This window comes from Tauraco erythrolophus, chromosome 2 (assembly GCF_009769465.1).
Source record: "Tauraco erythrolophus isolate bTauEry1 chromosome 2, bTauEry1.pri, whole genome shotgun sequence".
In the NCBI taxonomy this organism is placed as follows: Eukaryota; Metazoa; Chordata; class Aves; order Musophagiformes; family Musophagidae; genus Tauraco; species Tauraco erythrolophus.
Genome location: NC_141466.1, coordinates 123,130,501 through 123,152,954, shown reverse-complemented (window position 1 = coordinate 123,152,954; position 22,454 = coordinate 123,130,501). Strand labels below are relative to the sequence as shown.

Here is a 22,454-nt window from a genome sequence, read left to right as displayed (position 1 = left end):
TCCTTTAGCTGTTGGACGATCCTCTGCTCCTCCAGGCTATGAGAGAATTGGCTGCAGGTATAATCGTTCATCCCCTCGCCCTGAAGGAACTGAGCTGCTGCCAGCAATTTGTCACCATAATTTGGGCTCATTGTTTTCCTTCTGAAGTTTTATCTTATTTTCTTTTCCTAAATTAAATACTTCTTCGTTAGAAAGCGAAGTAATGCATTATGTTTGAAAACGTTCTTCAGATTTTTCTTAACTCCTCCCTTTTTAAAATCCTCCTCCAATCTTCTCAAGGGTAGTGATCCACCATGTTACGAGATACTTGTGCTCATTACAGGTAAGAACTTGAAGTTGAAAGACAGCTGCTTCATAAAGTCATCACTTCCACCTCCTACAAACTTAACCCACCTATTTAGCAAAAGTTTATTTTTTGCATAGTTTATCCTCCTGGTTGTTGGCTTTACTGATGTCCCCAACCTCACTTGGGCAAAACATTCAATACAGCTGCTCAATACTTTTAAGTGTATAATCCATAGTACCGATGCTGAAGCTAAGAGCTACATGATGCAATCTTTGCAATCCACAAGCCTTATCCCACTTCACTTCTGGAGGGCACAGTTAGTAATAATCCTCAGGTAGCCTGATCCTCATCCAGCACAAAAGGAACTTTTTGAATTCTCTCTTAATTTAATTCTCTCTTAATTTCAAAACTTTGAAAAATATGGATCGGTAAGCAGGACTAAAAATACACTTTTATAATGTTAAAAATATAATGCCGTGTATTTCCTAGATGCCACACACATACATTGTTTATTCCAATCTCTGTCAAGTGCGGACTTTTGGGGACTATGAAATCTACGGTCATGACAACCTTGATCTTCTGAGAAGACACACTCATGGCTTTGCCATCTGAACATCACCTTGTGGGGCTAACCGAGGCTGCCAGCCAGCAATCCTACCTCCCAGCCTGCCAAAGCCACGCGGGGACATCATGTGTGATAGAACCACAACCAAGAGGGTCAGAATAAACGATATGTGCAGGAACCTCAAAATGCTACAAAACAGATGCTTTTTAGTGCCAATACCTCTCCCATGACCTCCTTCATGCAACTTTGATTCAGAGGTGAATTATTTTTGCATAGAACAACAACAAAGGCACAAATACCAGGTTTGGATGGAAAAAGAGGTGCTCCAAGCCTACAGAAATAAGGTCGTTGAAACGACAGACAGGCGATAACTCCGCCTGCAACTAAGCAGCACGGCGAGGGCGACTCTCGCACAGATGGAAACCTTTGAGCGTTACAGGTGGCGGGGCCCGTCGAACTAAAAAGCCGAAGAAATACTGCGTCAAAGTCTCGGCTCTGACCTGGATTCCCTTCCTAGCCCCAGAAAAGTTGCGAGCTTTCTATCTTTAGTTTCCTCTTACTTCAAATGAGGGTAAGACTCTTCTCTGACTCTTCACAGCCGCATAGGAAAAATAAGACGTGAGCTGTCTTTATGCATGCGACAGGGGATGGTTTCTGAGACAAACAGCTAAAAGGAAATGATAGCAGGATCAGTGCAAATACCATAGAGGATGGAAAACTGGAAATAAATGGGACTTTTGCCCCTGATTTTTACGAAGCCAGGATCTCACCTGAAGGGACCAGAGGCACAATTAACATTGCACAGAGCAAAGATCATCAAACCAACGTCCACCCAACAACGCGAGCTCTCTCCATGAGCCCCTGCTCTGCCATTCACTGGTGAAGATACTCAGGTTCAGAGAAGGAGCCAACACCTTCGTGCACCGGCTGCATACCCACATAGTTATCTCTAGCACAGCAGAGCTTTACAGTCCCCTCTGTACCCTTCAGAGCACGGAGGGAAGAGGGTACGGCAGGGAGAGGAGAAGAAAGGGTCAGAGAGTCCTAAACAGGCTCAATGGAAAGGAAAGCATGAGAGCAAAAGGACAGGGTGATAGTGCTTTCCAAAGGAAAAAGAATAATTAGAAGCAGCAAGTATAAATCACAAAAAATAAAGGAAAATGAAATGGAGATCATCAGACCAGCTGAGACATAAAGACAAAAAGGAAGGGGAAAACCCACAGCTCTTCTCTTCCAGGAGGCACCAAAGCCCCGTCAGCTCTGCAGGGGCAAGGCTTTCAAAAAAAACACTTGTGTGTATTTTTGCGCGTGTGTGTGCGCGTGTGTGTGTGTGTGTTCACAGCTACGCAGAGACCCCTCCCCAGCCTGGACTGCATTCTGCTGGAAGCACAGTCCCAACACCTTACGCATGTGCTGAAATCAAACTTGCTGTGCTTGGGGAATCATCTCCAAAGTCCCTCTGTGGGGGACAGCATGGGCAGCTGGACTTCCCCTCTCAGAAATGACTCCGGAGTCACACAAAATCACCTCTGGCAATAACCAAGGCAAACTTCTTTTGGGCAGTGAGACCTCAAGTTTTGCTTCTTGCATCGGTGGTTGCTGCACATGGTAGCTGTGATGGACACCTGAGCAAGCAACGGTCTCAATCACAGCGTGCCTTAACATTTGATATGACCTTAACTCCATTCCTCATTCTGTTTGTCTCAGCTCAACAGTAAACACCGCCTGCCCAGCCAGGTTAACCCAGCCAGCTGATGGTCATGCAGGGGTTTTGTCTCCCACACAACAAACATTGAAATAGTACTTTCTATTTAGAGCAACCCCACATTGTAAACCTGTCTCCTCCCTTTGATAAGAGCCGTATCGCTAGATAGCATTAATCCCCATCCCTTTCTCGACACAAGGAAACACAGCTTGACGGTCAGGGCAGATAAAACCACCACTCCACGTAGATTTAGCTTTTTTAAAAGTCTAATATCGTGCAGAAACATGCACAGAGTTGGCCCCGAATGACACCACTACCTCCCGAAGGCTGGCATGCAAGGGCTCGGACTGTGTTAGCCCTCTTTGGTTCCTACCAAATTTAATAGGACTAGAGTATTTTCAGCGTCTTTCTAGACCAGGAAAAAGCCCTTTGGAGACAAATAAGAGTTTCCTGTTCAATATTTCATGTAATGATTCCTCCAAAGGTGTAAACAGGAAAAACGCCTCGCCACTTAGCCAGAAAATGAGCGTCTGCTGGCCCTTCCTTTTATTGCATTTACGTGTTAAAAGTCATTTAGAAGGGGATCTGCCAGATGCCCAGGTCCGACTGAGATGACGCAGGCTGTCAGACGGCTGGCTGAGGTCCCGAACCTGACCTGCCTGGGCAGATTTGGGGCGAGAGGGAGCCCTCAACCTCTCTCACCCCTCTTCCTTCTCCCCTACCAAGGCAGCCTCAGCGGGAGTCGGGCGTTTCAGAGAGATCTGCACTTCACCCTCAACATCTGGGCTCAAGCAAACAGCGAGGGTTTACTTACAGCAAAAACCACATCTCTAAGCATTCCGTTTACAGATTTTGGGGGGTGGTATCTTTTGGGAAGACAAAATTAACCCATTGGGGAATCGGCTGCAGATTTTTTTACATGCACTTAAACGCAGGCTCCGACTTCCAGCATCCCATCGACCCAACCGGGGCTTCTTGGGGAGGGGAAGGCACAATCACAGCCCTCGCTCTGCAATGGCCACACTTCATTCCAGCTCCATCGCAAGCGAAAACGCCAAGCGTTATGTCACAACTATCAAATGGTCTTTTTAGCTAACTGACAACAGACGCCGTTCGGAGTCAGCGTATTTTGATTACGGCGCATTGTTAGCAGGATTCAAGAGCCCGCTCGCCTCGCCGTGTTGTTCAACACTAAAATTAAATTGCGGTGTAATTAGCTGCGCTCCAGCTACACCTTTCCATCTAAATGGATGCGATACCTGCGAAGGCTGCGCTTGGGTAGAAAACATGTTCCTGATTATAAACCGTTTGCTTAATCTCGAGGGCGCCGCCTTGTTTTTTAAGGCTCTCTGCAAGTCACGCACTCGGGTACGTGCTGCCCGTTATCTCCAGAAGGCTTAAAACTGGAATCCCTGTGATTCACATTTTCCAACGCTCATGGCCAAACCCTTCCGCAGATCAGCTCCTCCGCGTTCTACCGTTTCACAACAAGCCGAATCCGTGGCGAGGCAGAAGTGGTCGAGCGGCCCAGCTCTGCCAGCCCCACGCCAGCGAGCTCATGGCCACAAAACATGCCGAGCCTGGGCTGCGGGAGCTGGAGCCCGGCGAGCTCCAGGGGTGGTTCACCAGGCTGAGGTGGCCATGGCTCCCTGACATCTCCACCCGCTCATTGAGGGATGGCTTGGAAGCATGTCTGGCTGCCAGAGTCACCCGAAAAAGTCGAGCTGAGAGGTCCCTGTGGCCTTGCTGCGCCTCCCAGGGAGGTTTCAGAGTCCCTGGTGGGGCTCATAGCAGCGCAGGGCTCACGGTATGGCCCCATGTGGACCCATGCCTCGGGAGCGGCAGACCTTGGGATGGACAGACTGTCCACCACCCTGCAAATGCCTCCTGTCAGCCCCACTGCTTTGCTGCTTCTGCAGGAGTTACTGATGGCCCTGCTACTTACTCCATCCAGCATTTCAGTTTATATTCTCTCTCCTTTAAATACATTTTAAAAGCAGTAATTACATGGAAGATAGCAGAAGAGGCCAAAACCAAAGCACAAAGCCACCAAAAGCAACTTATGCCGCCAGCCTTTCGATTCAGCATAGCGCTTCCCTGCGACACCAAACAGAAACGTTTCGCTTTCTTTACACTGTTTTGTTTAAACTACCCACAGCGTGAAATAATTAACTACTTTACATATCGCTTCTTATTCTCATATATCTCCTATACCTTGCTATCACTATACAACATATAAATTAAGGTATCAAACCTACCTGATAATAAGAGAGAAGTAGAAAATCTCAGCTCATGAGCAACTAATCGTCTCACCCCAAAAGCTCAGCAACAGACCTGGGAAGAGCATCTACATCTCCTCTCCTGCCCCACACCGGCACCAAAGTGGGGTTCTCCACCCCTGCCCTTCCAGGATTGCTCTATCAGTTCCACCCAAAGGATCTCTCAAACACTTGTCGCTGCGGACCAAACCCCGGCTCAACGCATGTCCATGTGTTTAAGAAAAAAATTCAACCTCCCTGCATGTACCAGTCATGTGTATACCCTTGCTCTGGCTTCAAGTAAAAATAAGAATAAAAAAGAGATACCTCACTGGGGTTATATGAACGTAGCAAGGCGCAGTCGCACATATTATCCTTTTCTACAAAGTCATGCCACAAAGCACTGCCACGGGCCTCACGGACATGGGAAAAGAACAACAACGCTCCTCTAGTAGGTGGAAGCCACGCTAGTAAAACTGGTTTGTGCAACAGGGAGGAGGGCTGGGAGCCTCCCGAGGTGACACAGCTGCAAAATCTGCCGGGCAGAGAGGGGCAAAGGAGAGAATGGCTCAAGCACAGCGGTCACACTGCCTCTGGTGTGTGCGGGCAGCGTGCTCCAGGCATTTCCTCCCAAGCATCCACACAAACAGCGGGTCGGGAAGCTGCCTGCCACCGACTCACCCGTGCGCTTGGAAGGCTTTTCTCCCTGTCACCGTCGCCCTCCCACCACCTCACATCAGTGGCATCACGCAGCCACGGAGCTCCTGTTTGTGTCAAGCACTGCCCAAAAAGTCTGCATGAACATGAGCGAAGGGGAGCACCAAGTCATGACTTCAAATGACCTCACGGTGACATGGTCACCCATGGTCATACCCATCACCGAAACACAGCTGCATCTGGGACGTAGGAGAACTACTCCCCTGTAACACGGCACAACACTACGCAAGAGAAATTTTATAAATCACAAGCCACAGCGACACTCCCCTCATCAAAAAATCTGGCCAACTCTACCTACGCAGGGTACCTCCATGGCGCAGGGGTGAGCAGAGGAGCTCGGGGGGCCAAGGCCACCGCAGCATGGCACATTCCTGTGCCCACACCCCGAGGAGCAGAGGGGTCCTCTGCACTCGCTCAAGTCTAAAACCAAAGCGTCACCTACTGAGTCTACAGCACCCGTGTCCTCTCAGGAGGGTTTCTAGCAAGGGGTTGGCCACGGTTAACACTCAGCTCACCGGACTAGGCCGAGTCTCCGTGAGCCATCACCGTGTACACAAAAGCATAAGCCTCGGGTTGCTGCTGAGCATCAGCAAGCAGGTGATATCCCACCTGAGACCGGGGCATCTCCGCACACCCCACCCCAATGTGACAGGCACCACGTGGACAGCCAAGCGAGGTGTCAGGACTTCCACGTCCACGGATAAACCACGGCTTGCGCTGACAGAGCTTGTCCTGGTTCGGTGCAGGGTAAAACGCCGATGAGACGAAATTCCCTGCGTGCCAGGCTTCGCACATTCGTTTCTACCGCTTCTGTTTGCACAGACAGCCGTAGCCCCGCACTCCGGCAAACGAGATGGACAAAGCCATGGAGATTTTAATCTGCTCTTCCCCTCTCCTCCCAAGAGTGAGACGGCCTTAAATGGAGCTATTTAAAGCTGGCGTTAAAAACACCGGCAATGATCTGACCTTCTCGGTAAACAACAAAACCAGACCAAAACCTAAAGACCAAATGAACGAAAAGAAAATTACAAGGTAAAGTTTCCATTCCCTGAACGTGTGCCAGCTGCAAGAATCTTCGATTACATCGATGCAGCTTTCCAAATTTTAAATACAATAATTTTCTGTACTAAGGGCCCAGTAACCCTAATGGAGGCATAATTAGGCATTGATGCCATGCCCATACGAGAGAAGCTTGAAAAACTTAAATAAACTGTGAATGGCAGGATTAATACCGCGGCTTTTCATTTTGTACAGCTGTTTGAATACAGTACACTGCCTGTGATGGCATCAGCTGTTGCTCTACTCCGGATCAGTATTTCTGAAGTTAAAACAGGCAGCTCTTTTTAAGCAAATGAAGAATTACCCCTCTTATTGTTGGCCTGTTTATTTCAGCAAAGAGGGTCTGGATGCATATTTGCTTTACATTTAAAAAAAAAAAAAAAAAAAAAAAAAAGAAAAAGCCAAACTGCAAATAAAATTAGCTGGCCAAATTCAAAGCCTGATGACATTAACAAGAGAATTTTAATTTACTGCGATGGCCCTTCAGGACGGAGGAGTAAGTAATGCAGTTTCAGAGATCATCTGTACAAGTGGGAATATCATATAGATGCCTGGAGAGTCCTTGAGAAAATAGTTCACCTCGGCCCTGATTGAAGAGGAAAGACAATACTTTGGTGAAATAGAATTCTGTATTTCTAGGAAAGGCTCCAATAGCAAATCGCTTACTAATGCAAGAAGCCTTGTGAATTTTATTATGAATGGAATGGGCAACGGCGGGAGCGTGACACGGCGCAGCATTTGCACACACAGCTTAGCCAGTAGAAAGTAAATAAATGGGTTACTTATAAGCTCTAGAAGACACCCGAAAATACCTCTAACAAAAACTCGAGCTCAGTGAACTCCAAGCGAGAACATAAAACAACTTCCAAAACTATCCTACCATCATTTTTCTTCACCAGATAAATTAGTTCTCCTACAACTTAATTTTCAATCCTGGTTTTATGGTCAGAAGTATCACCTGAACAGAGTTCATCTAGATTTCCTCGCTGCCTTGAAAAACGGGCTTATCAGTGGACGTGGAAGAAACTATCTACGCAGGGAGCGTGTCAGGACAGCAAATCACCATCACAAAATAAAACGCTGGGGTTACAGGAGGGGGACTGATCCCAGGGAGAGCCTAGTGCCATATTCACCTGGGAAACGCGATCCCCTAAACCGCAGTAACCCCTGGGAGGGGTACAGGCAGCTGTGCCCCTGCCACACAACCCGGCTGAGCCCCTGTCTGTGCCACCTCGGCCAAAATCCAGCCCCAAATCCCAAGCACCATAAGGCTATCCCATTTTTTCCCAGGCAACATTAAAAACCAACGTCGCTCTTGAGCTGCGGGAGCAGAAGGAGAGGAGGGTGCGGAGTCAGCCTCTTCTCTGCAGCCCCGGCCGGGGCGACAACGGACACCAGCAGTTAAGTGCCGCTGCCGAGATGAATATACCTAATGAAAAGCTTACCTAAAGCTCGCGGGGAGCCCGCGCCCGGCTGGCCAGACCTCTCCAGAGCGACGGGCACGAGGCAGCCGGGACGCTCGGGAAAGACGAATTAGCTAAAAGTTAATGTGGATGTTCTCATTCAAAAGAAAAGTGGCCTACTCCAAAGGGGATTAGGCTAAAGTGAACTAAGGCCACTTTACTTCTGAATGAGAGCATCCACACAATAGTGCAATGCACTTTAACTAATGCACTTTAATTTTACACCCAATCAATTTGTCTTACCTCTCCTGAGTGTCCTTGTGTGGACAAACCCAGAGATTCATCGAGTTTTGAGGCCAGGCAGGAACCATTAGATCAACCCATCTCACTGCCCGCGTGTTATGGGCCATTGCCTTTCACTGTTATCCCTTTATTGATCCCCAAAACTCATGGATGACTAACGTATAACCTTTGACGAGGGGTGGAAAAACACATTTCTCCAACAGGGTGTCTGGCCTGGCTTCGAAGACGCTCACGCAAAACAAGAAACCGCTTGCAAAACAAGAAGCCACCACCATGACTTTCAGCAGCCCGTCCCGCCGCCGGCAAAAGTAGGAACGGCCAAATTTGGGCACAAATCCACTTCTTTCCATCCTACCTTCCCCATGCCCTGCAAGTTAGTAAGGAAATGACAGGCTCTGTATTATAACTTTCAAATCTCTTTTTTTTTAAAAAAAAAAATGCAAACAGGTCCTTTGCTTTCAGGACAAACTCTAGATTTTTTTTTTTAAATTCACCTCGCCAGCGTTTAAATTTTCAAAGTTTGTCCAAACGTCTACCAATGAATCTCAAACTCCCTTTTCCCAAATCCAATAACCCCCAGAAACCACTCATTGCATTATTGCCTTTGGCACGTACAACAACGCACGTAAACCTGAAATCGCCACGTCGCTCTTCTTCGCTTCTCCGATATATACGCCCGAAAATAAATAAACAAAGCCACGACAGCAACAACCAGCGAGGCAACTCTATGTGTTGAGCCTGGGGAGGTGATGGGGATCCCCCATGCCAGCAGTCCCCTCGCTAACAGAGACCAGACCCTCAACCAGCGCTGCAGAGGGGCTGAAGTTTTCCAGGGATCTCACCTAAATTAAAACAAGGAGTTCCGAGGGTACCGGCCTGCAGAGATTCTGCTCTCACCTATGCTCTGAGGCTGGATTACATCTCTTTCTTCCCTTTTGAGGGTAGTAAAAGGGAAAAGGCAACTACACCAAGCACGCCAAAGAAGAGCTGAGCCAACAGCCGGCAAGTTGTCTCTAAGTCATGTCACAGAACATCAGCGGTGGATTAGATACGGGGCGGTTAATCAGGGACAGAAATACACTCAAATGAGGCGAAACACAAAATGTGCACTCCGTTAGAGTTACCCTCTCCGAATACTGCTGCGACTGCAGGAAAAAAAAACAAATATAAACACTAATTTCCAAATTTGCCACGCGAGTCAAAGCTTGCTCTGAGCAACCGAGCATCGGGAGAGGGAGGTAACACACCGAGGACAGGAGGTGACACCGCAGCGCACCCCGGTCTCTCCTTCTCCTGCACAACCCCCACCAGGAAACAATTCCAGTAACCTTTGAAAATTTGAACAACTAGTTTGAAACAAGCCTCCTCTTTATTTTCTGAAATTTGTTTAGATTACACAAGACAGCTCCTAACTGCGCGCTCATGTGACCAAAAAAGAAAAAAACAACCCAAAAGCAGAAATGCAAAACAACAACAGGAGAAAAAAAAAAAAAAAAGATTCCCTAATTTAAAGAAGCTGTGCTGGTTTTCACTGCTTTTTAAAGCAGTATTTATCAGCATGTCCTACGCTTACTGGTTTTGATTGAGTGCGATACAATCTGTTTTTTTCAAGTGCTAACATTGCCCACTCCGGGCTGCAGCAACCCTTCTGCGTGCAGAGCCCATTACCTTTACTGCTACCTGCGGACGAGCAGCCAGGGAAGACTCAAACCCTCAGCCATAAAGGTTAAACTTAAGGTAAAACTCTGTTTTTTTTCATAAATTCCTCACAAACCTCCAAGTTGCCCCAAACTAACAAACTGCACCGCAAAGACGCCGCGAGCTCCCGCTTACGGGAACACCTCGGGATACGCTCGCAAACGTTTAGGTCGAGTTCCAGGGTTACCTGGGGTTTAAACTCAGCTCTCTCAGGTTTGATATTGAAAAGGATGAAAAAAAAAAAAAGGAATTAAACTATCCTTTGCAAGAAAAGGTAACTTTGGTTTGAAAAACTTTACACGGAAGTTAGGCCTGAGCATGTAACTTAAGGAAAGCAGAAAATATTATACTCAGCTCTAAGGATGGAAACATTTGCGCTCTTGAATGAAAAAAACAAAACAAAAAAAACCACCAACCAAACCAAAACCAGCCAAGATTCTTGAACTGAAATCAGAAATTAAAGAAAATACCTTCAATCTCGTATCTCCTTAACAATACATTTACTTGCTTAAAGAAACCAAGAACAAGGAAAAAATTATTTTGCTAACACGATTTCAGCGACAGCATTTCGGATGATAACACGTCCAGAATACAAATTAACGTGTTCTATCTTTACATGAAATAGTCTGCCGAACTCAGGCATAGTAACAGCTCCTAAATATCACAGCGAAAAAAAATTACCCCAAAACAAACAAAAAAAGGATTCACTGGCTGAAGATGGCATAAAGTCAGAGGAACAAAATTAAATTTTGAGTCTTTTAAACATGGTTTTATTGGTCCTCCTCAGAGTCCTACTTGGCTGTAACCCTTTTATTATGCAGAAATGAATTCTACCTTGCACTCTCTGCACCGCATCTATTATTTTGATGTCAGTTCCTCCAATATGGGAGTACATATATCGAAGGCAGCAATATTCTTAACTCCCCCCACTTACAACCACTCACGGTTCGAAAACACCTGTGAAGAAGTCTCCAAGTAAAAGAGTATTTCTTAGTAATTTTTTTCTTCCCCCCAAGGCATTATTTTTATACTGGCTGCAAGGTATAGCTAATATATTTGAAGTATTTGGGAAAGTGAGTCCAGTCATAACTGGTCGATGCCCTAAACAATCCATCCACCTTCAGTTACGCTATATATTGCGTTCCAGTTTACGACTCTTTGTAAAGAACACATCTGAAGTAATTTTTCTGTTTTAAAAAAAGATGCTGCCTATCTGCATTTTGTTTAGAGAAACCCTGCAACTGCACGCATTAAAAAAAAAAAAAATCTATGGCACGATAAATAGAAACGCTGCTTTATTATATACATATATATATATGATATACTATCATCCAAGAAGGGCCATCTAAAACGCCACAGTTGCAAACATTTAAGACTGTAACAAAAATGACTGAGACTCTAGTATCAGTTTACTATCCTTCAACAATTTCCCTGACAGTGGAGTCAAATAATGTTGAATTATGGACCTTCTTACAGGAAGTCTTATTTCATGTTCATTTTTTGATCATTTTCCTCCTAGTCCCTATAGGAATTTGGCTCTTTGCCGATTAGCCTTTAAAAGTTTCTGCACACGTAATTGGCTTGTGTGTTATTAAATGATAATTTTTGTCAAGTAACACTACTGTGGATTCGCTCGATAAGTTTATTTTCTGCAAGAAAACACTGGTTTTGTCCCTATAAAATCTATCTTATGCTGCTAATGCACTTTATTTCAATGTGGTGGCTACTTTATACCATGTTTTCCTTAAAGCACTTTCCAAAGGCTTTCTGTAGACACGGTCTCATAGGAGAATATTACAGCTCGGACTAGAGCACCTGGGTGCCAAGGTGATGTGGCTTCAAGAAAACAGTCCCGCGGTAATAGTTCAGGATTACCTAAGACACTGAATTTCTGCTATCTGACTACAGACACTCTTTGGGTGTGGGTTTTTTCTTTGAAATCAGAGGGAGTTTTCCCATCCGCATCACGCAACAGCTGTGTTTTAAATCTTTCTGGGCTCTGACAAACATTTGAAAATTTAAACACGCAAATGTTTGAAAAGCTAATGATTAAAAAAGGTTTATTTTGAAACTTTTGAGGATGGGTGCAATGCTTCAGCTAAGGTTTTTAAAGTCCCGGGGCCTGGTTGATCTAGAGTTCAATTATCCCCCCACTCCAAAAAAAAAAAAAAAAAAAAAAAAAAAAAGAAAACACCCAACCCCAAACTCCTGCCTTGTACTTCTGGAGCCATAATGGTAAACAACAACTCTGCAGGTCTCACCCTGGCAGGCAGCGGGGTCGTGCCCGTGGGAGAAGGATGCTATTTTAGTGACCTATTGCCACTGAGCTAGTTAAATCACTGAACAATGGTTAGTGTTATGGGGCTTTACTTTGCAAAATCTAGCATTAGTGTCATTGCTTTCCATTAACCGGGGGACTTAAAGGCACTGGCGTGGAGGGGCCTAGGAGGAACGAATAAATACGGGGAAACCAATAAATTAAAAAAATAAACCAAAACCACCCAAACTCTGTTAACTGTAACCTTTACTACCACGATATAAGAAAACGTAATTAAATCCGTAATAGAAGCTTTTACCTACTTACTTTTTTACTACTCTCAAAAGCGCGACCGTGGGCAGGCAGAGGGACACCCCGGGCGGCCCCGCTCCCGGGAGCCGGCCCCGCTCTCCCGCCGCCCGGCCCTGCGCACCCGCGCTTCCCAGGGCCGCGCAGCCATAAACGCGCACCGCGGAGGGACATCCTAATTAGCCGCCCCAGCGACAAGCACTCAACACCTTATTATTTAACCATTAGGGCCCAGATACTGCCGGCCTCACCGGGGCCGGACTTGGCACCGGAGTTTACCGGGGGCGCGGGCGGCCGCGCATCCCCCGAAAAACCCGCCCCCACCTCCCCGCGCAACCTCCGCGGCCCCCCTTGCGCCGCTCGCCCGCCCTCCGCGGGTTTTGTCCGCCGCCTCGTCGGCCGGGAGAGGGGAGGGGGGGAGGAAAGCGCATTTTTTGCGCTTTTTCCCTTGGACGGAGAAAGCGCAGCCCCGTTCCCCGCGCAGCTCCGCGATTGCGGAGAGGTAGCGGCGGCGGGGCTGCGCGTCCCCTTGCCCGGCGAGGAGCCGGGGCACCCCAGGGTGGCCGCCCGGCCCCGCGGCTGGCGCAGCCCCCGCGCAAGCCGGAGGTGCCGGGGCTGAGCCCCGCGGCGGTGCGCGGCCGACCCCGCGCAGCGGGAGAGAGGCCGGCGCCGGGCGCGCAAAATCCGCGCTCCTGGAGAAAAAGAAGGGAGGGGGAGACACACGACCCTCTCCCCTCCGACAACCCCAAAACTATAGCTTCATTTCTTTAGCTTTCACTTTAATAAAATAATGATTCGTTGGGAAAATGGGGTATAAATCTTCATTTTGGAGGCAATTAAAGTGTTGATTTCATTCGTGCCCCTGAGCGATTCTTGTAATTTGCTCAAATAGCTTTATGTACCCAGCACTCCAGAGCTTTTAGAAACCCATTTTCTAGTTAGACTTGTTGGATTACAATTTTTATTCAACAGCAGCGAGCTAACCTTCCCTCCGCTAGACCCTCGCTGTAGGGCTCCCCTCGCTTTAAGGCGCTGCGCGGAGCCACCGGTCCCCGGGAGCATCTTCCTCGGCCCCGGCAGCATCTTTCCCGGCCCCGGCCCGCCGAGCACCTCCCTGCCGCGCCGCCCTCCGCCTGCCCCGCGAAGCTTTTTTTTTTCCCCTTCGCAGCAAAATTTTTGGGAAAAAGGAAAAAAAACCCCACAAACCAGCCCTATATACGTGCACATAAGCCCTTTTAAAAAGTTCATGCTTTTCTTCAAGCCTGCCTCCCCCTGACACGGCACTACCAGCGGCCCCCCAGCCTTTGGCAGATGGGAGAAAAATCTTTTCAGATACTGCCCACGCTGCGATGCAACGCACCTTTCTGTGGGTAATCTATAAAATAACTCCTGGCTGACAGTGGCGGTGATAATGGTAAAGCAGCTGAGGAAACTCCTGTCTGCTTGACTGCGCCTTGCTTGAACAAAAGGAAACCTCCAGAGTCGGGAGCTGATTGCTCCTAAGACTGTATTTACAAAGCTGATCATAAAGAAGAAATATCTTGGGGGTTTTACTCGGGGAATTTTTTTTTTTTTTTACTTCGTCTAGGGTCCCCTTCTCTTGCAGCCAAAGCGCTGCTACCCCCTCGGTTGAGAGAAAGCAAGCCGACCTGGAAAACCCTGCAGTTTTACCCAACTGGGAGAAAAAAAGCACCAAATTTCAGTCACTTCTATCACTCAGGAGCTTCATTTAGCTCTGGGCACCTCCTGAATTAGCCCCAAACGCTTCCATTAAAAGGCCAGAAATCCCGGCCTAAACCCAGCGGAGAGAAGAGGGAGAGCAGAAGGGGAGGGGAGAGAAGAAAGTCAGCATTTCCCAAGTCATCCCCTATTTCTCACATTGGCTACAGCCAGCATTAAAGGTTTGAACCATCCCAGACAAAACCTGGACACCATCAAAGCCACACAAGGCTTTGCTGGCTTGTTTTTTGGGTTTGGATATTTTGGTGTGATTTGATGCCTTTTTTTTTTTTTTTTTTTTTTAAAGAGAAGGGTTGAAAACTTGAAAGATCAAGCAAAATAATTTAAAACAGGGGTCCCGTTTTATTTTCTTCATTTTTTTTTGTTGGGTTGTCTTTTTTTTCCTATTAAGTAAAATAAAATGGACGCGTTTGCAGCAGGCAGGCGTGCACAAAGCAATGTTCACTGAAGTCTAAAAGCGTTCGGCCAAGGAAAACTGACAAGACGGACTAATGAACCGTAGAGACGGGAAGAAAATAGCCAGTATTTTCTAGATTTCAAACCCTCTCTGTCTTTCCTGGACCACCTATATCGGATTATTTTATTATTATTATTATTGTTATTTTGGTAAACGGCTCCAGCCCTTCCTTTCCTAAGCCACCAAGAAGCCAGCGATTCACAGCTACCACCTTCTATTATTGTAAAGGGTAAATAAAATAAAGACAAGAATTAAAAGCGACAAGAAACAGGTCGAGTTTGCAGGCGATGCTTTTACAAGCTCATCTCGCCAGGTCGAATCCGGGAGCAAGCCTTAATGAAGCAATAATAGCCACATTATTCAAAAATTTTCATTTCGATGGAAATTTATCTAAAAGGGACTTAATCATATGCAAATAATAAAAGGAGGCGTAGTGACCCAGCGAGCGATCTGCATACAAATTTCAGCGTGTGCGGCGTTGGCGAGATCATACCTGATCTGTTAGATTTGCTGATCTTGTTATGTCTTCACTGTCCGATTTTGATCCGCCCTCTCTATCGTCTATGACCAAATCGATAGGCATTTTTCCTTTCAAACAGCTAATATACCGGTGGCAGAAATTGTCACATAATTCGTGTACCTACATGATGACAGAGGTTAAAAAAAAAAAGGGGGGGGGGGAAAGAAAAAGAGGAAAAAGAAAAAAGAAGGGGGGGAAGGAAGAAAATATAATCAGGAATACATAAGTAAAATTGACAAGTGCAACCAGTCTCCCTCCTTCACCCCTGTGACATCAAAAGTCCTAAATAGGGGAAACACACTGCAATTATCCCCCCGAGACCTCTAGACGCATCCAGAATTAGGAATAACTTTCTTTTCTCGCAAAATAGAGATATCCCAGAAAATTGACAGTGACAAGATGATTCACAGGCTACAACATATTCAACACCCGTGTTAAATTCATCTGCTCCCGGAGCTGTGGCCATTAGAGAGGTGACCTGCATGGGTGACATTTAAGGTAAACTATTTAATTTCATCCAGTTATTTCATCATAAACCCTTTCCAAAGGGGTATGAGGACAGAAAAAAGGATTTAAAAATAAAAAATAAAAAAAAAAAATCCCGATGCTCTGGGCTGAAATGCATTATAGGCATCCGTGCCCTGAAATCCCCAGTCGCCCTGATAGACTCGTACCTGAGCCGCCTCTATTAATGGGCAGATTTTAACACATTTCGGGTAGAGCGAGAACAACCTGCCAGTTATGGTTAGATAAAGTGGCTGAGGCTGCCGAGAAACTTTTCAACTATTTAAAAACCTCTCAAAATGTTTATTTTTAGGAGAAAGGGAATTCTCTTCTAGGCCAGCTATCAATGACACGTAAAAAATCCTCAGGAAACCAGAGCGCACTTCCAATTTAACGTGAGCTCGGATGACACCGCCTTCTTAGAAATTAGCATTCTCCCTCCTAAGATTTCTAAAATAGCCAGCAAAAAACAAACAAACAAACAAAAAAAACCCCAACAACCAAACCCTGCATTTAGGCTGCAATCTCTTCTGTTCAGAGGTGTACAATATTCCCAGGAACAAGAGACAGACACAACTATCAACTCTGCTTTGTCTCTGCAAAATGTTACAGGACAATCTGTGCCCTGAGCCTGACCCGCAGATGGCTCTTTAAAAAAAATAATAAATAAATAAATAAATAAATTCCCCATTCCAGCTAACTGCAACCGAAGTCTCTTCCCCACCACCACCAAGAAAAAATAAAATATTTTCTCTTTTTTTTTTAGGAAAAAAAAAATCATCACAATTTCAGGGGCTTGGCTGAACCAACCATTTCGAGTCTCATCTGCGGCACCACAGAACTGCAACTATTTATACAAAGCCAGCAAAGTATTACAATGAACACAAGGCCTGGGCGTTTGAGAGCCCGGTTTTAGAGGCTGAAATTGTAATTAAACTGCGAAGAGAAATGGACGCCAAGATTGGTCTTGACACTAATTACCAGAAAGAAAGACATTTATGCAAATTTACCAGAAGCCTGAACTTCAGCAGTAGGGAAATGGAGGAGAGAGAAAGAGAGAAAGAGAGAAAGAGAGAGAGAGAAAAATTACCTTCTCTAATTCCAACAGATGAAACCTTAATACTTGTATGGCTTGAATCATCTGCAAAGATACAAACAACACGAGTATTTATCTCATTCCTGGATTTGAGGATATTTCCCACAGCCGCCCCTGCTGCACTTTGTAGCTTGATTTTTCTCTAGTAGTAAATAAAAAGTTGTTTTGATTTATGGCAATAACACTAAAACTTAATAGCGGTGGCTTTGTGCACTGTTTAACGAGAAGCGATCTAGAGTTAACCAAAAAAAAAAAAAAATCCCTATTGCAAGCAAGTGACTAAATTATACGGATCATAAACATTTCTTTAAAAAAAACCCCAAAACACAACACAACCCTCTAAACACTATCGCTGGCTCCTCGGTTTGCGAAAGCGGGAGCAAGACTCCTACAGCAGAGGCAAAATCTTTGTTTATCCGTAAGGAAAATTAAAAAAAAGAGTGAGAAAAGACCTCATTTTCGGGGAGCTGGCGAACGGTGTATCTCCAGCCTCAGCAATCCTCTCCGTTTCCCATCGAGTTGCTTAAAAGGTGCGTGGAGGGGCTGGCTGCAGCGTGGATAAATCCACGCTCCTCTTGGACAGGCGAGCTCGCCATCAAGCCCGCAAGCTCCCCTTTGGATGGGGCTTTCTTTATCTATATCCTTATGGGATTTTTTTTTTTTTTGCCTTCCACACAATTACTGCACCATATTTTCTTGTAATTCTAAAAATCATCGTATTATAATATTTATTTTTTAAAAAATAAAAGATCCATGGGAGAAATTTTCAATTTAGTACCACCAAATGACCTCTCCAGAAGACATAGAAGGGTTTTTTTTTAAAAAAAAAAAAAAAAATAAATGAGAAGGGAAAGGAGAGTGGCAGGGTGGGGGGTTGGGAGAGGAAGAAATGTTGTTAACTCTTACCAAGTTATCCAGTTCAGGATTAGAGGAAAAGAGGGGTTTCTCTGCTCGGATCTAAATATAAGAAAGGGAAGGAAAGGGGGGGGAAAAATAATAATAAAAAAGGTTTGAAATATGGCAGCAGAAAAAGCAGACGTTATTATTTCTTGCTTCATTACACTGTCGGGTCCATTATGTAACCTTTCGTGCAAAGCCCTGACTGCTGGATTTAGTACATCAGCCAAACACTTGAACAAGTGAATCAAATACACCGAAAATCACCTCCGGAGCGTCCCGGGCAGAGCCCCGGCCCGGCTCCGGGAGCCGCGCAGCGAATCTCCCGCCTGGGCACGGACCGCTCCGATTCATTCATTTAGGGGGGCGGTAAATGCCGAGATTTCCCGATTTGTTGGGATTTTTTGTTGTTGTTTTGGTTGGGGTTTGGTTGTCGGGGTTTTTTGCCTCTTGCAGTAAGGGGGGAGGGGGGGGAGGGGGAAACGCGCATCTTTATCTCAACAGAGACTTGTTTTTCTCGTTACGATTTTCTTTCCCCTTTTTACTGTTTCAACCCGGTTTTGCTGACCTGTTTGGCGAACACTGCTATGTCTTCATTGAAAGACTCAGAGGAGCAAACATCGCCTCCCGCTACCCCGGGCTCCCTGGGTGTGCATGTAGCTAATTCACATTTCTCAAAAATCAGTGCTAAAAGAGGGAACAGGGGGTGTCTGAAAGAAAATACAATAGTCACACACACAGAGGGGAAAAAAAAAATATCATAACGAAACACAAAAAATAAACCCAAAACCCAAACACAACAATAGTTAGTCCCGCAGCAGTGTTGGGTGAGGAGGGGGGCAGCCACCGAGGGGGGCTCCGGCATCCCCCGCCGCCTCCCGCAACGCCCCGGCCCCTTCCCGCAGCCGGTCGGCCGGGAGCTCCGCATCTCCCCGGCCTTTCGGCGTTATCTGGCCGCAGATATTGTTAATACAACCTTAGGACAAGCTAAGAATAAAACCCGAGCCAGTTCCAGCAGCCATTTTGAATTAACTTTCCTTGTCTTTAGGCAAAAACAATAAATAAAAATAATAAATTAAAATCTCTGGACGGACACTTCTGCCTTTCGTGCTGTTAATTCCCATTTTCCGCTGGAGGACTTGCTGGGAGCGAAGGAAAAAAAAACAAAAAAACAAAAGCCCACAACACATCAACCCAGAAAAGAAAAGCAAAAAAAACCAAGAAACCCCCATCCAAATCTTAAAAGAAAAAAGCCCCTAAACCCACCCAGCGCCGAAGAAGCCGATGTGACCCACCGGCAGGCGCTGGCCCGCCGGGCCGCCCGCCCGCTGCCCCCCGGAGCTCCGCAGCCCCGACCCGCGGGGGGAACCAGGTGCTTTTGGGCTCTCCCAGCTTTAAAAGCCTCCCCGGGAGAAAGGCTGCGTGTGCATCTGGCTCCCTCGGCCGTTTAATAATTTAAATAAATAAATAAGCGTGGGCGCACACACACACATGTATAGAAGTGTATTTATAACGGGGAGGGTTGGTTTTTTTTTTTTTTCCCAGAGCTTCATGCTTTTTTCGGGGGTACACCGCTGAGTTTTTACCACCCCTACAGATTTCTGATAAACCGATAAAGAAACAGAACGACGTGATTTTTTTTTCCTTTCCCTTCCCCTTCTCCTCAGTGTTTTGCGAGCGATTTTAAAAGGCTCTTAAACTTCCCTTCAAACTCAAGACAGGCAGATTGATTTTAAAAGCATCTGCTTCCCAACGCAACTCATCAGCTCCCACCGCAACGGCCTAGGAACTGCTTTGCAAGTTGCCGCACTGAGCAGCGTTCAATGCTGTCGGCTAAAAAGTTCGAAAAATTAAAAATTAAAAGACTCCCCCCCCCAAAAAAAAAAAAGAGTAAGAGAGTTGAGACGAGCAGCTCTCGAGTTTTCTCCTTAATAGCGGAAGGAGATGATGACCGAGGCGGAAAGTTGGGTGAAGCGCTCCAACTCTTCCCTGCTTCCAAACTCCGCGCAGAGATTCACCACCCGGCGCAGGTTGTGCCCTGGGAATATTATTTTCCTCCTCTTCCTCCTCCACCACCTCCTCCTCCTCCCCACAGTGATGCCTGCAGCCCCTCCACCAAACTCCGGCTCCTGTCTTCCGGAGCCCGCGCGCCTCCCCATGCCAGAGGGACCCCAGCCCTCTCTTCCCCCCCTCCTTTTAAAAAATAATAATACTAAAAATTAAGAATACGGCCTTTTTCCCCCGCAGCGCTCCCCCAACCCACCCTTCCCTCTCCCGCCCAGGGGCAGCCCGGCCCGTACCCACCCCCCACACCCCCTCCGTCTCCCCGGTCCATCCCGCGCAGGTTGCGCGGGCGCGGAGCCTTAACGCGGCACCTACCCGTAGATGGCATCTTTATCTCTCTTGAGGGCGTCGTTGACGGAGGCGCCCATGGCGGGGGGCATGGCGTTGGCGTGGGCGGCGTGCGGGTACTGGTGCGAGTGGAGCGGCGGCCCGTGGTTGAGGTGGTGGACGGGCTGCATGGGGCGGGCGCCGTGGGGGTCCCCGTACATGGTGGTGGGGATGCCCACCCCCTCCATGCCGCCGTAGTGGGGCAGCTCGTCGTACTGCGGGGCAGAGAGAGCAGAGAGGCGTCAGGATGGGGGGGGAAGGGGGGGCGCGCCGGCAGGAGGCGGAGGAGGGGGGCCAGCGCCCCCGGCAGCAGCCCCGCTCCCGTTCATCCCCGTCCCCCTCCCCTTCACACCCGCACCCCCGGGGTGCGCCCGGGCTCCGCGCCGCCGGTTCTTCCCCCCCACCCCACCTCTCCGCCCCTGCAGCCGCCGGCCCCGGGGAGGGAAACGCCGCCCCGGGCCGGGGAGCAGCAAGGGCTGGGCTGCTCCGGCCCGCCTGGCCGTACGACCCAAAATCCTGCCGAGTTTGGGACGGAGGAGAATTAATAATAGTAACCATTCGGGAAAAAAAAAAAAAAAACAAAACACAAAAAAAACCCAATATATATAGAAATAAAATCCCCATCCCCAAACCTCTCTGGTGAATGCAAGCGGTTCACGAAGCTCAAGCCTCCCTCCGCTAAACTTTTCCCGCTGATAAGAAGTCAGGTACCTAACCCAGCGAGGATGCAAAAAGTTCAGCAGCGGACAGAAAAAAAAAAAAAAAAAAAAAAAAAAAAAGCAAGCAGCGATTTTGGGGGTTTCCAGCAATTCCACGCGAAGGCACTTTTTAAAGCCGAAAAGCTGGAAACGTTTGCCCGGGCTCTCGGGATTTTGGGAATGCCTTTTTTTTTTTTTTTTTAAAAAAAAAAGGTTTTCTTTGTTAAAGATTAAGGAGCGAAAGCTTACGCGGTTCCCAGGCAGCGGGGGGAAACGGCCACTTTTCATCTATTAAAAGCGAAGGTGTGAATAAACACTTTTAAAGATCCCTGACACTTGCTTGGACCGAAAGAGTAAAAGGCAAGTTGTCAGCAGAGGAACTTTCTTTCCCAACCAGCACTCGGAGGAGCGGCAGGCAAATTAGGCAAGAAAACTTCTTTACAGGGCTTTTCCCCTTCCTCAAATCCCTGCTCGCCCGACTCCGGCTGATTTTTTTAAATATATATATATTAAAAAAAAACCACCTTCAATTTAGAAGGTAGTTGGAAGAAAAGAAGGACATCGCATCCAAAATAGAAACAACAAGACACATGGCAGTGCACGCTGGTAACCTCTAATTCAAATTAAAGTGACTTTCTTTTTAAAAAGAGCTTTTTTTTTTTTTTTTTTTTGCTTTCCCCGTTGCACTGCACCTTTTGTGACTGAATGTTAAAAAAAAAAAAAAAAAAGGAGAGGAGGGGAAAAAGGAGGAAAAAAAAAAGTTAAAAAAAAAAAAGTTGTGCTTACTCCCAGCTAGAAGTTATCTTCCGAAAGTGAAGCGGTATATCATCACTAACAAAGCAAAATGCTCAGAGACATGCACACATTCAAATATTTCAAGCACTAGTGACTTTAGAAAAGACATCGGTAGGACTAAAGCTGCAAAACCAACAAATACAGAGGCTCGGACATATTCACTTACATGCCTGCATGTCATTAATGCCTAGAAAGCTTGCTTTTTCCCTGAGAGATCCGGGATGGGGAGGAAAAGAATCAAGAAAATATCAATATATACAGGTTTTAAGCCTACAAGTACAACTGATAAATCCTCCCGCTCCAGGACACCGCTTTGTGCCCCTGCTCCAAAGAAGGGGGGGGGGGGGGGGGGGGGGGGGGGGAGAGGGGGGGTAAGAAAAAGAAACTTTTTTTCGCAGCGTCTCTGTCAGCCACGTTTCAATATTATTTCACATTTGAAATCCAATTTTTTTTTTTTAATACGTACCCTTTGCGCCATCGGCCTGCTTGCTCCCTTCCTACTTCAACTTCTAATATATCCTCTTTAAGGCCAGTGTGAAAAGAAAGAAACGCGAAGTTCCCCCCCCCTCACCCCCCCAAAAAATGCAAAAATCCCTTAGCGTCGCCAGCAATGAAAGCAATCGAGTAAAATCTTCGGCTTGCTGGATCTCAGCGAAGCGATACGGTAACTCAGCATTAAAAAAGGAGAAGAAAAAAAAAATAGAAGAAAAAAAAATCAACTCTCCCTCCTTCCTTCCTTCCTTCTTTTTTCTTTCTTTCTTTCCTCTCTCCCTGTCTCTCTCTCTTACTCTCCCCC

At 46.7% G+C, this 22,454-nt stretch overlaps 1 protein-coding gene across 6 annotated transcripts in view; it reads right to left on the bottom strand.

The window, feature by feature from the left end:
- Positions 1–22,136, bottom strand: part of MEIS1 (Meis homeobox 1) — a 110,840-nt gene extending 88,704 nt beyond the window's left edge. For 2 of the 6 annotated variants that reach the window (XM_086631062.1, XM_086631069.1), the window contains exons 1-7: positions 22,125–22,136; positions 20,154–20,380; positions 18,343–18,484; positions 17,784–17,834; positions 16,872–16,922; positions 15,251–15,397; positions 222–224 (exon numbers count right to left, since the gene is read on the bottom strand). In XM_086631062.1, coding sequence (XP_086487188.1) covers positions 222–224; positions 15,251–15,397; positions 16,872–16,922; positions 17,784–17,834; positions 18,343–18,484; positions 20,154–20,380; positions 22,125–22,136 — 633 coding nt within the window. Of the gene's footprint in view, positions 1–221; positions 225–9,420; positions 9,442–15,250; positions 15,398–16,871; positions 16,923–17,783; positions 17,835–18,342; positions 18,485–20,153; positions 20,381–21,824; positions 21,840–22,124 lie in introns of those variants that run through there. The other 4 variants (XM_086631047.1, XM_086631055.1, XM_086631056.1 and 1 more) reach the window with 3 other exon arrangements.
- Positions 22,137–22,454: the final 318 nt, after the last annotated feature.